Source organism: Somniosus microcephalus, chromosome 4, assembly GCF_052327205.1.
Source record: "Somniosus microcephalus isolate GS21.2 chromosome 4, FLI_Smic_1.0, whole genome shotgun sequence".
Classification (NCBI taxonomy): Eukaryota; Metazoa; Chordata; class Chondrichthyes; order Squaliformes; family Somniosidae; genus Somniosus; species Somniosus microcephalus.
In genome coordinates, this window is record NC_140990.1 from 317,946,498 (window position 1) to 317,962,197 (window position 15,700).

The 15,700-nt window shown below is 48.6% G+C and overlaps 1 protein-coding gene across 2 annotated transcripts in view; it reads right to left on the reverse strand.

The window, feature by feature from the left end:
- Window positions 1-12,568, reverse strand: part of slc23a3 (solute carrier family 23 member 3) — a 126,926-nt gene extending 114,358 nt beyond the window's left edge. Inside the window, exons 1-2 of one of the 2 annotated variants that reach the window (XM_085986801.1) lie at window positions 12,216-12,568; window positions 7,373-7,533 (exon numbers count right to left, since the gene is read on the reverse strand). In XM_085986801.1, the coding sequence (XP_085842927.1) occupies window positions 7,373-7,533; window positions 12,216-12,326 (272 nt within the window). In that variant the 5' untranslated portion in view covers window positions 12,327-12,568. The remainder of the gene's footprint in view (window positions 1-7,372; window positions 7,534-12,215) is intronic. The other variant, XM_085986802.1, reaches the window with a different exon arrangement.
- Between the last annotated feature and the right edge of the window lie 3,132 nt (window positions 12,569-15,700).

Genomic DNA, 15,700 nt, shown 5'->3' on the forward strand with positions numbered 1-15,700 from the left:
TTATAATTGATTAACTTCAGCTAATGTATATAGCAACTGTAATTGTAAATATGTTATTTAATTATTAATCGAATGTTATGTACTGTTTAGCTAAAAGGGGAGGAATTGTAGTGTATGTACCTTGAAGAAGGAACTATATTCTGCAGCCCCTGTATACTGCAGTACCAGTAGTGACCACCCCTGTATATAAGCCTGTGCAGTAACTTTGTATAGTAGTTCCAGTTTTGTCTCCATTCAGTAAACACCTGTTATAACCAACTTCTGCAGTCCGTGTCTCAATTACACACGGACATTACAATTACCATCGCCGAATCGCCCACCATTAACATCCTGGGGGTCACCATTGGCCAGAAACTTAACTGGACCAGCTACATAAATACTGTGGCAACAAGAGCAGGTCAGAGGCTGGGTATTCTGTGGCGAGTATCTCACCTCCTAACTCCCCAAAGCCTTTCCACCATCTACAAGGCACAAGTCAGGAGTGTGATGGAATACTCTCCACTTGCCTGGATGCGTGCAGCTCCAACAACACTCGTGAAGCTCGACACCATCCAGGACAAAGCAGCCCGCTTGATTGGCACCCCATCTACCACCTTAAACATTCACTCCCTCCACCACCGGCGTACTGTGGCTGCAGTGTGTACCATCTACAAGATGCACTGCAGCAACTCGCCAAGGCTTCTTCAGCAGCACCTCCCAAACCCACGACCTCTACCACCTAGAAGGACAAGGGCAGCAGGCGCGTGGGAACTTCATCACCTGCAAGTTCCCCTCCAAGTCACACACCATCCTGACTTAGAAGTATATCGCCATTCCTTCATCGTCGCTGGGTCAAAATCCTGGAACTCCCTCCCTAACAGCACTGTGTGAGTGCCTTCACCACCCAGACTGCAGCGGTTCAAGAAGGCGGCTCACCACCACCTTCTCAAGGGCAATTAGGGATGGGCAATAAATGCTGGCCTTGCCAGCGACGCCCACATCCCATGAATGAAAAAAAAGGCAATTCGTGTAAAGCAAGGTCCCAAAAACAGCAACGAGACACAGGTCCAGATAATCTTTTTTTAGTGATGTTTGTTGAGGGATAAATATTGGCCCAGGACACCGGGGAGAACTCCCCTGCTCTTCTTCGAAATAGTGTCATGGGATCTTTTACGTCAACCTGAGAGAGCAGACGGGGCCTCAGTTTAATATTTCATCTGAAAGACGGTTGTAAAGTGCCTTGTAAAAAATGTAGGTTGCAGGCAATCCCAAGGTCTGGTTCCTCTTTTGAAATTTATAATTGAATCTGCTTCCACCGCCTTTTCAGGCCGCGCATTCCAGATCACGACAACTTGCTGCGTTAAAATATTTCTCATCTCCCTCCTGGCTTTTTTTTTGCCAATTCCCTTAAATCTGTGTCCTCTGGTTACCGACCCTCCCGTCAATAGAAACAGTTTCTCCCCATCTATCAAAGCCCAAACCTAGCGCGAATGACCAAAACTGGTCAGAGTACTCAAGCGTGGTCCGACCAGGGCACTGTACAATTTCAGCGTTACTTCCTTTGGCTCGTACTCTACTGATTTACCAATGTAGTTCAGCGTTTATGGGGAGGGCTTGATGGAACAAATGGACTTTTCCTGCCCTTCATTTTCCTACGAATCTTGGTGTCGTATTTGACCCCGAGATGAGCTTCCAACCACATATCCGCGCCATCACCAAGACCGCCTCCTTCCACCTCCGTAACTTCGCTCGGCTCCACCCCTGCCTCAGCTCATCTGCTGCTGAAATCCTCATCAATGCCTTTGTTACCTCGAGACTTGACTATTCCAACGCACTCCCGGCCGTCCTCCCATCTTCCACCCTCCGTAAAACTGAGCTCATCCAAAACTGCTGCCCGTATTCTAACCTTTCACCCATCACCCCTGTGCTCGCTGACCTACATTGCATTGGCTGCCGGTCTGGCAATGTCTCAATTAAAAAGTTTTCATCCTTGTTTTCAATTCCCTCCATGACCTCATCCCCTCCCTGTTTCTGTAACCTCCTCCATCCCACGCGAGATCTCTGCGTTCCTCCAATTCTGGTCTCCTGCGCCTCCCTTATTGTAATCACTCCACCATTGGCGGCCGTGCCTTCAACTGCTTAGGCCCTAAGCTCTGGAATTCCCTCCCTAAATCTCTCCGCCTCTCTACCTCTCTCTCCTCCTTTAAGACGCTCCTTAAAACCTACCTCTTTGACCAAACGTTTGGTCATCTGTCCTAATACCGTTTTATGTGGCTCGGTGTCAAATTTTGTTTGATAACGCTCCTGTGAAGCACCTTGTGACGTTTTACTACGTTAAAGGTGCTATATAAATGCAAGTTGTTGTTGTTCTACTTACATTGTTGGTTGCTGCTCTGCCGTGATTGGTCATGCTAAGCACCAAATCTAGTGACACCCCAAATCGAATCACACCTCTAGATCTCTTCCAACTTTGCCCTTAGCCAGTTGGACACCAGTGGTAATGTACTTAAGTCATCCAATTTCACTTGTCACTGTTCAGGTCATTGAAGTGTGAGGAAAACAGTGAGGGCATCTCCAAACCTTTCTCTCTGAGCAGATCGCCCCACTTTGAGAAACATGGTCACCCAAACTGCACCAAGGGACCATGGAGACCTCAAACTAAACTTGAATCAATAAAACAAGAGAGGAAAGCTTGCAGGCAGGGTATAAGGACAGGCAGGGTATAAGGACAGGGAGGGTATAAGGACAGGGAGGGTATAAGGACAGGGAGGGTATAAGGACAGGTAGGGTATAAGGACAGGTAGGGTATAAGGACAGGGAGGGTATAAGGACAGGCAGGGTATAAGGACAGGGAGGGTATAAGGACAGGGAGGGTATAAGGACAGGCAGGGTATAAGGACAGGGAGGGTATAAGGACAGGGAGGGTATAAGGACAGGGAGGGTATAAGGACAGGGAGGGTATAAGGACAGGGAGGGTATAAGGACAGGCAGGGTATAAAGACAGGGAGGGTATAAGGACAGGGAGGGTATAAGGACAGGCAGGGTATAAGGACAGGGAGGGTATAAGGACAGGGAGGGTATAAGGACAGGGAGGGTATAAGGACAGGGAGGGTATAAGGACAGGCAGGGTATAAGGACAGGCAGGGTATAAGGACAGGCAGGGTATAAGGACAGGGAGGGTATAAGGACAGGGAGGGTATAAGGACAGGCAGGGTATAAGGACAGGGAGGGTATAAGGACAGGCAGGGTATAAGGACAGGCAGGGTATAAGGACAGGCAGGGTATAAGGACAGGCAGGGTATAAGGACAGGGAGGGTATAAGGACAGGGAGGGTATAAGGACAGGGAGGGTATAAGGACAGGCAGGGTATAAGGACAGGCAGGGTATAAGGACAGGGAGGGTAGACAGAAAGGGACAAATCAATAGAGGCCAACCACGACTAAATTCAACTACAGTAAAAGATCTTAAGGGAGAAAATTGCAGGGCTATGGGGAAAAGGCGGGGGAGTGGGACTAATAGGATCGCTCTTTCAGAGAGCTGGCACAGGCACGATGGGCCGTATGGCCTCCTTCTGTGCTTAACCACAAACTAAACATAAACTATAGCATTAATTGAACCTCATCACAGAGACGGTCAGTGACAGAGCAGTCCTTGAAATCATGGCATTTGATTGATGGGATTGAGAACCCAAGAGGTGCAAATTAGCGTGAGACATTAAAATACCAGCAGTGTCATGGTGCAGCCAAAAGCAACCCAATAAGCAATAAATCTGAGGGTGCATTTACACCAGAACTGTCGTAGCGATGGTGTAAGCGCAGCCGGAGTCAGAAGACAAGGCCCAGGCTGACATCAGAGGGAAGCAGAGAGTCTCCCTGAAGGAGCGGAGAGTCACACTGCTTTCATTCAGAGCCAGTTCAGTCCGAAGCACTGATTTACACTGCACATGTTTAGTAGCGCTGTGAAGCCAAAACCTCTTTGCACCCACGCCAAACGTGGCATGTAAATGCACCCGTGCTGTTCCTATTGAAGACAAAGGATCATTGTTCAGCCAGTAACCCCTGGTCAAACGGCCGAGGAAGCAGCCATTTATAGTCAGCAATTCTTTAACTGTGTCTTGCAAGACAAATAGCGAAAATACTCTTTATATCACAACACTCAAACAACAACACCTTGTATTTATGTCGCGCCTTATACATAGTAAAACGTCCCAAGGCACTTCACAGGAGTATTAAAAGACAAAAATGTATCAGACAGAGCCACATAAGGAGAAATTAGGGCAGGTGACCAAAAGCTTGGTCTGAAGAGGTAGGTTTTAAGGAGCGTCTTAAAGGAGGAAAGAGAGGTAGAGAGGTGGAGAGGTTTAGGCAGGGAATTCCAGAGCTTAGGGCCCAGGCAGCAGAAGGCACAGCCGCCAATGGTGGAGCGATTATAATCAGGGATGCTCAAGAGGGCAGAATTGGAGGAGCGCAGATATCTTGGGGGGTTGTGGGGCTGGAGGAGGTTACAGAGATAGGGAGGGGGGGCGAGGCCATGGAGGGATTTGAAAACAAGGATGAGAATTTTGAAATCGAGGCGTTGCTTAACCGGGAGCCAATGTAGGTCAGCGAGCACAGGGGTGATGGGCGAACGGGACTTGGCACAGCAATTCATTAGTCGGAAAGCACTTTGGGATGTCCTGGGAGCATGAAAGGTGGTCTAGGAACATAGGAACAAGAGGAGGCCATTTAGCCTCTCGAGCCTGTTCCACCATTCAATGAGATCATGGCTGATCTGAGACCTAACTCCATATACCCACCTTTGCCCCATATTCCTTAATGCCTTTGGCTAACAAAAATCTATCAATCTTAGATTTAAAATTAACAATTGACTCAGCATCAATTGCCATTTGCAGAAGAGAGTTCCAAACTTCTACCATCCTTTGTGTGTAGAAGTGTCTCCTAATTTGGTCTGACTCTAATTTTTGGACTAGGTCCCCTGGTCCTAGTATCCCCAACCAGCGGAAATAGTTTCTCTCTATCTACCCTATCTGCTCCCCTTAACATCTCGAAAACTTTGATCAATCATCCCTTAACCTTCTAAATTCCAGGGAATACAACACTAGTTTGTGTAATCTCACCTCGTAATTTACAAATCTACAAATGCGAGTCCTTTTCTTGACCTGCTACGGGGAGACATGACCTCTCTTTACTGTCTCACCCAAAGGACGGCATCTCAAGTTACAACTTAAACGGAAAATGTGGAGTTTCTTATTGGCAGGGCAACGGTTGTGTTGGAACTTCCTTCTCTGCCATGCCGTCCTGGAGCTATGGTCTGGTCAGACATTCCTGTGCAGTTCTGAGGATGTTCTACGCTTTCAGGTGCAGTTCCTTGGGTGAGAGATTAAACCGTGGTCGCGTCTATCTATAGCAGGTCAAGAAAAGGACTCACATTTGTAGAAAGAAAGAAAGACTTGCATTTCTACAGTGCCTTTCGCAATCGCTGGACGTCCCAAAGTGCTTTACAGCCAATGAAGTACTTTTTTTGAAGTGTAGTCACTGCTGTAATGTAGGAAACGCGGCAGCCAATTTGCGCACAGCAAGCTCCCACAAACAGCAAAGTGATAGGGGTCAATTTTCCCGAAGCTGTCGGGAAGAAGGCGGGGCTTCAACTTTTGGGTTTTTGACCCGCTTACATCGACGTCCGGCCAATCCGCGTGATTTCCCCTTGATTGACCTTGTTGAGCCCATCCGGCAACAGGTGACGTCACAGACTGAAATTTCATCTGTCAAGAGTTCTTGACAGATGAAATATCAGTGTTTCACAGCTGTTTGAAGCTGTCAAACACTGACAGTCTGAGTTCTAACATGAGTCCTTCTGCACAGACTCAGTTAGAACTCTCAGCAGCACTCAAAGCTGAAGGCTGTCACTTTTCACAGATCACAGCCGTTCAGCTTTAAGTGCCGGCTGAGTGATGGGCTCCCGACGGCTACAGGAAGAAAGGCTGTTAAGGTAAGTACAGGTAAGTAAAAGTTCTTTACACACTTTAGACACACCAAACACACTTACCTTTGCACTCATGCACCCATCACTCACCTGAGTGCCGACATTGCGACCCCTCCAACTCCTTCAACCCGACGGCCCGCCTGCTCTAACCTGGCGTGGTTTGGAAACGTCGGGAATCCCACACAAAACCCCTCAAAATAGGGATTAGGCTAAAAACTGCCTGTTAACTACTTGTTAACAGGCAGTTAATTGGCACGAATCCCTTCCCGCCTGGTTTCGGCAGGTCCCAGTGCGGGGCGGGTACCCGCCGCCCCTGAAACTTGCGTGGGGCGGGGTTTTGGGCGGGATGGTGCCGGGACCCCCAAATTCGGGATTTCCCCCCCCCCACACGCCTGAAACCCCACCTGACGGCTCCAGGAAAATCAACCCCATAATGTTCAGATAATCTGTTTCTTAGTGATGGTTGTTGAGGGATAAATGCTGGCCAGGAAACTGGGGAGAACTCCCCTGCTCTTCTTCGAAATAGGTCCTACCTGAGAGAGCAGACGGGGTATCGGTTTAACGTCTCATTCGAAAGACAGCACCTCCGACAGTGCAGCGCTCCCTCAGTGCTGCACCAGTGTGTCAGTTAGATTTTTGTGTTCAAGTCTCTGGAGTGGGACTTGAACCCACAACCGTCTCACTGACATTAAAGAGAGGTCGTGTCTCCCCGTAGCAGGTCAAGAAAAGGGCTCACATTTGTAGATTTGTAAATTACGAGGTGAGATTACACAAACTAGGGTTGTATTCCCTGGAATTTAGAAGGTTAAGGGATGATTGATCAAAGTTTTCGAGATGTTAAGGGGAGCAGATAAGGTAGATAGAGAGAAACTATTTCCGCTGGTTGGGGAGTCTAGGACTAGGGGGCAGTCTAAAAATTAGAGCCAGACCGTTCAGGAGTGAAATTAGGAAACACTTCTACACACAAAGGGTGGTAGAAGTTTGGAAATCTCTTCCGCAAATGGCAATTGATGCTGAGTCAATTGTTAATTTTAAATCTGAATGAGATAGATTTTTGTTAGCCAAAGTTATTAAGGAATATGGGGCAAAGGCGGGTATATGGAGTTAGGTCACAGATCAGCCATGATCTCACTGAATGGTGGAACAGGCTCGAGGGGCTAAATGGCCTACTCTTGTTTCTCTGCTACCCACTGAGCCACGGCTGACACCTATCATGTTCCCAGGACATCCCAAAGTGCTTCCCAACCAATCAATGGCTTTTCAAGTGTTCTTACATCGGACAAGATGCACCAGAGGAAATGGTTTCTCTCTAGCTACCCCAACAACTCCTTTAATCATCTTAAACACCTCGCCAATTATATCGATGGGATTTCTCGAAGGGGAGAAATGAGCGGTTTGAAAACCCGATTACCTGCTGCCCAGGGTGGTTTGTAGCAGGGTGGAGATGCCGGAGGAGAAGAGGCTGGTGGCCATGAGCTGGTAGCCATGTTGGCGAGTGTGCTGGTTCGATGGGAGGGCATCGATCAGGAGGCGGTGAACAGTCTGAAGGAGGGCAGCCTGCACCAACACGTGCTGAGGAGAGAGAGCAAAACAAAAGGCAATTACTATCACAGAATAACCAACAACAACTTGCATTTATACAGCGCCTTTAATGTAGTAAAACGTCCCAAGTTGCTTCACAGGAGCGTAAATCAGACAATAATTGACACCGAGCCACATAAGGAGAAATTAGGGCAGGTGACCAAATGCTTGGTCAAAGAGGTAGGTGTTAAGGAGTGTCTTAAAGGAGGAGAGAGGGGCGGAGAGGTTTAGGGAGGGAATTACAGAGCTTAGGGCCCAGGCAGCTGAAGGCACGGCCGCCAATGGTGGAGCCATTAAAATTGGGGATGCGGAAGAGGCCAGAATTGGAGGAGGGCAGAGATCTCACGAGGGTTGTAGGGCTGGAGAAGGTTACAGAGTTAGGGAGGGGGGTGAGACCATTCGATCACCAGGACTTGAAACAAGGAAGAGAATTTTAAATTTAAAGTTGGTGTTATTGTTGTCGCTTCTGACTGACGCACCCAGGGAATGGGTGTTCCCTCGGGGGTTAAGCGTCAGGAATAGCGGCCCTTATTCAATTGAGGCATCATTACTGTGGCTATTCTTGCCATGGAAGGAGTGCAGCGAAGATTCACCAGGCTGATACCTGGGATGGCAGGAATGACGTATGAGGAGAGATTGGGTCGATTGGGCTTGTACTCGCTGGAGTTTAGAAGAATGAGAGGGGATCTCATTGAAACTTATAAAATTCTGACAGGACTGGACAGACTAGATGCAGGGAGGATGTTCCCGATGATCGGGGAGTCCAGAACCAGGGGTTACAGTCTAAGGATAAGGGGTAAGCCTTTTAGGACAGAAATGAGGAGGAATTTCTTCACCCAGAGAGTGGTGAACCTGTGGAATTCTCTACCACAGAAGGCAGTAGAGGCCAATTCATTAAATATATTCAAGAAGGAGTTGGATATATTTCTTAAGGCTAAAGGGATCAAGGGATATGGGGAGAAAGCAGGGACCGGGTACTGAACTTGGATGATCAGCCATGATCGCATTGAATGGCGGAGCAGGCTAGAGGGGCCGAATGGCCTACTCCTGCTCCTATCTTCTATGTTTCTATATTAGTGGGTAATCCAGGAATTAAAGATCGGATGGAACTCAGCAGTGAGTTAGTCACAGGACAGTGATTCAATCAAGCAGCTCGTAAACATCAACAGGAGACAAGAGGCTAATCTACCTCCTTAAACCCACCTCCTGACACATGCCATTCTTCGCATTGCCTGACCTACTATTCCATTTAGCTCAATAATGTTCAATTTGGGACATCACCATGATCCAGGTGAAAGGTTAACACAGACGGCAGTGGCGTAAAGGCTCGTGGAGTCACATGGCTCGTGCTATTCAATGGGTGTTTCGACTATTGCTTTGATAATGGAAAACAGAAGGTGACCATTAAAGGGCAAAGGTCCTTTCCGGTGGCTGGGGTCCTGTTAATGACTGGCAGAATTGCTCATTTTTTGTTTTGTTTAGTTTTAAGTCTTTGTGAAGGAAGCAAGGATATTTACATTTTCTTTTCCTATTCTCATTTTTTCTCCGCCCCTCGCCGGAAGGCGCTGCTGATTGCTCGGGCACGGTGCTGGCAGTTCTCTGGGTCCTAACTCAAGTGGCCCGTTCTTCAGGTGCGAACCTGGCGCTCTGCCTGTCAGCAGGTTGCACGACCATCAAGTCCGATCGTGTCCTTAAGCGGATTTCATTGCCCAGCATGGGTCGCTGGGGAGCAGTTATGGTAACACAACCCAAGGCAACCCCTGCACTTGGGTGCACGATGAGCCTATGAGGAGGCGGGCTCCTGCCCTCTTCGTTACCATGGTTGCAGCAGGCCTAGCGCCAGGCTCCAGGGAATGTTGGATGATTCCCGGAAAAATCCCCAGGGCGACGTTGTGAAGTTGGGAACCTGGTGTAAGGGAGCTCCACCGCCACTGAACATTCCCCAGGCGCTACGAAGGTGGAAATCTCCCTTGTTAGTCTAATTCCCAGCTCCCGGGAGGATGGCAGCCGTGGTCATATCCCCTATATTGCCAGCTTAATCCAGAATTCCGTTAAAAAAAATGTGGAAATAAGAATCAGTAAAAGTGACTGTGAAGCTGTCGGGTTGTTGTAAAAACCCAACTGGTTCACTAATGTCCTTCAGGGAAGAGAAACCAACCGTCCTTACCCGGTCTGGCCTAGATGTGACTCCAGTCCCATACACCAAAGTGGTTGACTCTTAACTGCCCTCTGAAGTGGCTCAGTGAGACCCTCAGTTGTATCACAACCTTTTCGGAGCAACTAGGAAGCGCCTTTCACCGCCTCAGGGCATCCCAAGTTGCTTCACAGCCAATGAGGTAATTTCGAAGTGTAGTCACTGTTGTAATGTAGGAAACGCGGCAGTCAATTTGCGCACAGCAAGATCCCACAAGCTAGGGAATGGGCCTGTATCCCGGACATAAATGTTTTTTTTTTTTTAAACATAAAATCTTTATAGTTGCCTGCACATGAGGCATTCCGAGAATGCCACGGGTACAAGCTCTACCCAAGCACTAAGTAAAACGTCATTCAGTAACCACGGGGTGAATTATTACAAGCTCGCCCAGTAGAACAGCAAGAACTCCTCGGAAAAATGAATATGTCACAAAGAAAGTGAAAGAAGCAATCAGACCTTTACAATCAACAACGACGATAACTTCATTTATGTAGCACCTTTAACGTAGAAAATAAAACGTCCCAAGGCGCCTCACGCGGGCTTTATTAGAAAAAATTGGATGCCGAGCCACGTAAGGAGATATTAGGACAAGTGACCAAAAGCTTGGTCAAAGAACAATCGCAAAATACTGCAGGCGCTGGAATCGGAAACAAGAACAGAAAATGCTGGAAACACCCAGCAGGTCAGGCAGCATCCGTGGAGAGAGAAACAGAGTTAACGTTTCAGGTCGGTGACCCTTCGTCAGAACTGGAAGAAGATAGAGATGTGACAGATTTTAAGCAGGTGCAGAGGCAGGAAAAGGGTGGAGAGGAGGAAAGAACAAAAAGGGAGGGTCTGTGATAGGGTGGAAGGCAGGAGAGATTAAATGTTGCAAATGGGAATGGCAGAATCATCAATAGTTGCCGCCTGAAAAAATAGGGGCAGAGGTTATGGTCTGAAATTGTTGAACTCTATATTGAGTCCAGAAGCATATAAAGTGCCTAATAGAAAGGTGAGGTGCTGTTCCTGGAGCTTACGTTGAGCTTCATTGGAACAGTGTAAGAGGACGGAGAGGTCAGAATGGGAGTTGAGCGGAGAATTAAAGTGACAGGCAACCGGAAGTTTGGGGTCACCCTTACGGACTGAATGGAGGTGTCCCGCAAAGCGGTCACCCAATCTGTGTTTGGTCTCCCCAATGTAGAAGAGACCACATCATGAGCAGCGAATACAGTATACTAAATTGCAAGTACAAGTAAATCACTGTTTCACCTGGAAGGAGTGTTTGGGGCCCTAGACAGTGGGAAGGGGGGAGGTAAAAGGGCAGGTGTTGCATCGCCTGCACTTGCATGGGAAGGTGCCGTGGGGAGGGGAGGGTGTGTTGGGGGTGATTGAGGAGTAGACCAGGGTGTTGCAGAGGGAGCGGTCCCTTCGGAATGCTGAAAGGGGCGGTGAGGGGAAGATGTGTTTGGTGGTGGGATCACGCTGGACGTGGCAGAAATGGCGGAGGATGATCCGTTGAATGTGAAGGCTGGTGGGGTGAAAGGTGAGGACAAGGGGAACCCTATCGTGGTTCTGGGAGGGAGGGGAAGGGGTGAGGCTAGAAGTGCGGGAGATGGAACGGACACGATCGAGAGCCATGTCAGCTGTGGGAGGGGGGAATCCTCAGTTGAGGAAAAAGGAAGATATGTCGGAAGCACTAGTATTAAAGGTGGCATCATCAGAAGAGATGCGGCGGAGATGGAGAGACTGGGAGAACGAAATAGAGTCCTTACAGGAAGCAGGGTGGGAGGAAGTGTAGTCCAGGTAGCTGTGGGAGTCAGTGGGCTTGTAGTGAATGTTGGTCAATAACCTATCCCCAGAGATGGAGACAGAGAAGTCAAGGAAGGGAAGGGAAGAGTCAGAGATGGACCATGTGAAGGTGAGGGAAGGGTGGAAATTGGAAGCAAAGTGAATGAAATTTTCTAGTTCAGGGCGAGAGCAGGAAACGGCACCAATACAGTCATCAAGCTTGGTCAAAGAGGTAGGTTTTAAGGAGCGTCTTAAAGGAGGAGAGAGATGGAGAGGTTTAGAGAGGGAATTTTATTTTAATTCATTCATGGAATGTGGGCGTCACTGGCAAAGCCAGCATTTATTGCCCATCCCTAATTGCCCTCGAGAAGGTGGTGGTGAGCCACCTTCCTGAACCGCTGCAGTCCGTCTGGTGAAGGTACTCCCACAGTGCTGTTAGGGAGGGAGTTCCAGGATTTTGACCCAGCGACAATGAAGGATCGGCGATAGTCAGGATGATATGTGACTTGGAGGGGAACTTGCAGGTGGTGAAGTTCCCATGCGCCTGCTGCCCTTGTCCTTCTAGGTGGTATAGGCCGCGGGGTTTGGGAGCTGAAGGCACCGCCACCAAATCCAGAGCTTAGGGCCCTAGGCAGCTGAAGGCCCGCCTGCCAATGGTGGAGCGATGGGAATGGCGGCACGGCTTTGCTCTGTTGAGTTGGCTCTTTCCTACCTGTATAGCAAACAGGGTGCTCAGGATCCAGGGAGGCTGCCGGTGAAATGGGTATCTGGTGATCTTGGGCTTTCTCGTTGGGCCTTGCTCTGGGCTCTGGGTCTCCTCCATGGCTCGCAGCTATCACCAGTCCGCTTCCTCACTTCTTACATTGTATGGCACGTTCAAGCTTCTTGTTGGCTTGTGTCGCACACAAGGCTGAGTGTGAGAGGCGAAGAGAGAGAGAGAGAGAGAGAGAGAGAGAGTGAGAAGAACAAAGAGTGAGAGATGAGCGTACAGATCTCCCGAGCAGTCCTATGAAGTCTGCTTGACCTTTGGCTCTTCGGTGTGCAGTTGATTGGGATCAGGCACGAATAAATTTAACATTAACCCGGGTGATCCAACTGGATAACCTCTGTTTATTCTAATGTTCATTAAAGTAAGAGGCATCCCTACTTTGCACTTTATTGTCCAATTAACTATATCAGGATTACAACCAAATAAAGTACATTGTCCCTGACTGAGCGCCTGTTGTTAATTCACCCTCTTTATCTTGCATTTCAAAGTTATCTGGAACCTGGGGATTGGGTGGCAAATGTTGGGGGAAACATTAGTACGATAGCAAAATACTGCAGATGTTGGAAATCCGAAATAACAACAGAAAATGCTGGAAAAACTCAGCAGGTCAGCCTGACCTGCTGAGTTTTTCCAGCATTTTCTGTTGTTGTTGGGGAAAACATTATTGGATCACAAGACACAAAGGGCAGTGGGAATCTGGAACTTTCTTCCCCCAAAAAGCTGTTGAGGCTGAGGGTCAATTAAAAATTTCAAAACTGAGATGGGTCGATTTTTGTTGGGTGAGGGTATCAAGGGATATGGAACCAAGGCGGGTAGACGGAGGTGAGGTACAGGTCAGCCATGACCTAACTGAATGGTGGAACAGGCTCGAGGGGCTGAAGGACATACTCCTAGAGTCATAGGGCAGATTTTCATTGGGCTGTGGAGGCGGGATTGGAGGCGTGTGGGGGGTTAAAATCGTGAAATCGGGGGGCACAAACCCATCCCACCCCCAACCCGCCTCCATGCCAGTTTCAATGGAGGCGGGTACCCGACCTGTGCTGGGAGCCGCCTCCCCGAGGCGGGAAGGGGATTAGTGCCAATTAACTGCCTGTTAACTGGTAGTTAACAGGCAGTTTTTAGCCTAATCCCTATTTTTATTCCTGAAGTGTGGGATTCCCAACGGCTCCAAACCATGCCAAGTTAGCGAGGTGGGCCGTCGGGCTGAAGGGCTTGGAGGGTTCCAGATGTCCGTTGTTCAGGTGAGTGATGGGTGCATGAGTGCAGAGGTAAGTGTGTTTGGTGTGTGTAAAGTGTTTAAAGAAGTTTTACTTACCTTTTCTTACCTTTACAGCCTTCCTTCCTTCAGGTCTCGGGAGTCCCTCATCTCACCGGCACAGAAAGCAGAATGGCCGCGAGCTGTCAAAAGTTGCAGCATTCAGCTTTCTGTTCTGGAGAGATCTCTAAATCATCCTGACAGGAAGGAATTAACTTGGAGTACAGATTGTCAGTGTTTGACAGCTTCAAAGAGCAGTCAAACGTTGATATTTCATCTGTCAAAAGCTCTTGACAGATGAAATGTCAATCTGTGACGTCACCTGTTGCCAGGTGGCCCTTAATTGGCCTGCTGAGCCCGCTGGGCGGGCTCAACAAGGTCAATCAAGTGAAAATCGCGTGGGTTGGCCACAACTCGATGGAGGCGGGACTACAACCCCGAAAGTTGTAGTCCCGCCTTCTACATACCTCCAGTATTAAAATCCAGTCCATAGAGTCATACAGCACAGAAAGAGGCCCTTTGGCCCATCGTGTCCGCGCCGGCCATCAAGCCCTGTCTATTCTAATCCCATTTTCCAGCACTTGGTCCGTAGCCTTGTATGCTATGGCGTTTCAAGTGCTCATCTAAATGCTTCTTGAATGTTGTGAGGGTTCCTGCCTCTACCACCCTTTCAGGCAGTGAGTTCCAGATTCCAACCACCCTCTGGGTGAAAAAGTTTTTCCTTAAATCCCCTCTAAAACCTCCTGCCCCTTACCTTGAAACTATGCCCCCTGGTTATTGACCCCTCTACTATAAGGAAAAGTTCCTTTCTACTCCTGTTGCTATGTTCCTTAGATGTGCATGAAGAACGTCCTTCAACCCATTTGGTCTCATCCTACCAGAATACCACCCCTGCTGTCATCCTGCTCACAGCATCCAGCTGTTTCTTAAATGAGTCCAGTGATCCTGGCCTCAAACACTCTCCTGGGCAACCCAATCCAGCCACCCTCTGTGTAAACTCTGTAGGTAAACTCCCGGAATATTGTTGTTTTATTCCCAGGACCTGGATTCAGCTCTAGTCCAGGTAGATGGGTGAAGGTCTAAGTTCCTTTTGTCAGATATGAGAGTCCTACGTAAAATGAGCTCAGACAATCTCAACCAGCTCCTAGCAGGCATCAGTCCCTTACTTACTGTGGCTCAGTGGGTAGCTCCCTCGCCTCTGAAGGTTGTGGGTTCAAGGCCCACTCCAGAGACTTGAGCACAAAATCCAGTGCAGTACTGAGGGAGTGCTGCATTGCCGGAGGTGCCGTCTTTCGGATGAGACGTTAAACTGAGTCCCAGTCTGCCCTCTCAGGTGGCACTATTTCGAAGAAGAGCCGGGAAGTTCGCCTTGATGGCCTGACCAATATTTATCCCTCACCCAATGCCTAAAAACATGATGATCTGGTCATTATCACATTGCTGTTTGTGGGACCTTGCTGTGCACAAATTGGCTGCCGCGTTTGCTATATTACAACAGTGACCACACTTCAAAAGTACTTAATTGGGTGTAAAGCGCTTTGGGACGTCCTGAGTTTGTGAAAGGTGCTATAGAAATGCAAGTTCTTTCTTTTTGTACAAGTGCTCAAACCATCAATTAGCCATAAGCTTGGTAGGTTTTAAGGAGCATTTTAAAGGTGGAGAGGTGGAGAGGTTTAGGGAGGGAATTCCAGAGCTTAGGGCCCAGGCAGTTGAAGGCACGGCCGCCAATGGTGGAGCGATTAAAATCGGGGGATGCGCAAGAGGCCAGAATTGGAGGAGCGCGGAGATCTCAAAGGCTTGAGGGGGCGGAGGAGGTTACTGAGATAGGGAGGAATGAGGCCATGGAGGGATAAGGATAGAATAACTTTGATTATGATTAAGAATAACACAGACGCATTACAAAGAAGAGTTACACAACGGTGTGTTACGGGAAGTATGTGACAGGATGCTTCGGGTCCCCACGGGTGAGTACGCGCTGGGTACTCACCCGTAGGCCCAACGAAAGTGCCAGTTTCGTGCATGCACTGCGCATGCGTGGGAAACCGGAACTTCCGTTCCCTTAAAGGAAGGGGTTCACAGGTTGAACGCGTGCACCGGAGAGGCAGCGCGTACGCCTGGAACTTCCGTTTTTTTTTGCAGGTTTCTCCGGCAGGGTAAGTCTCCAGGAGCTACG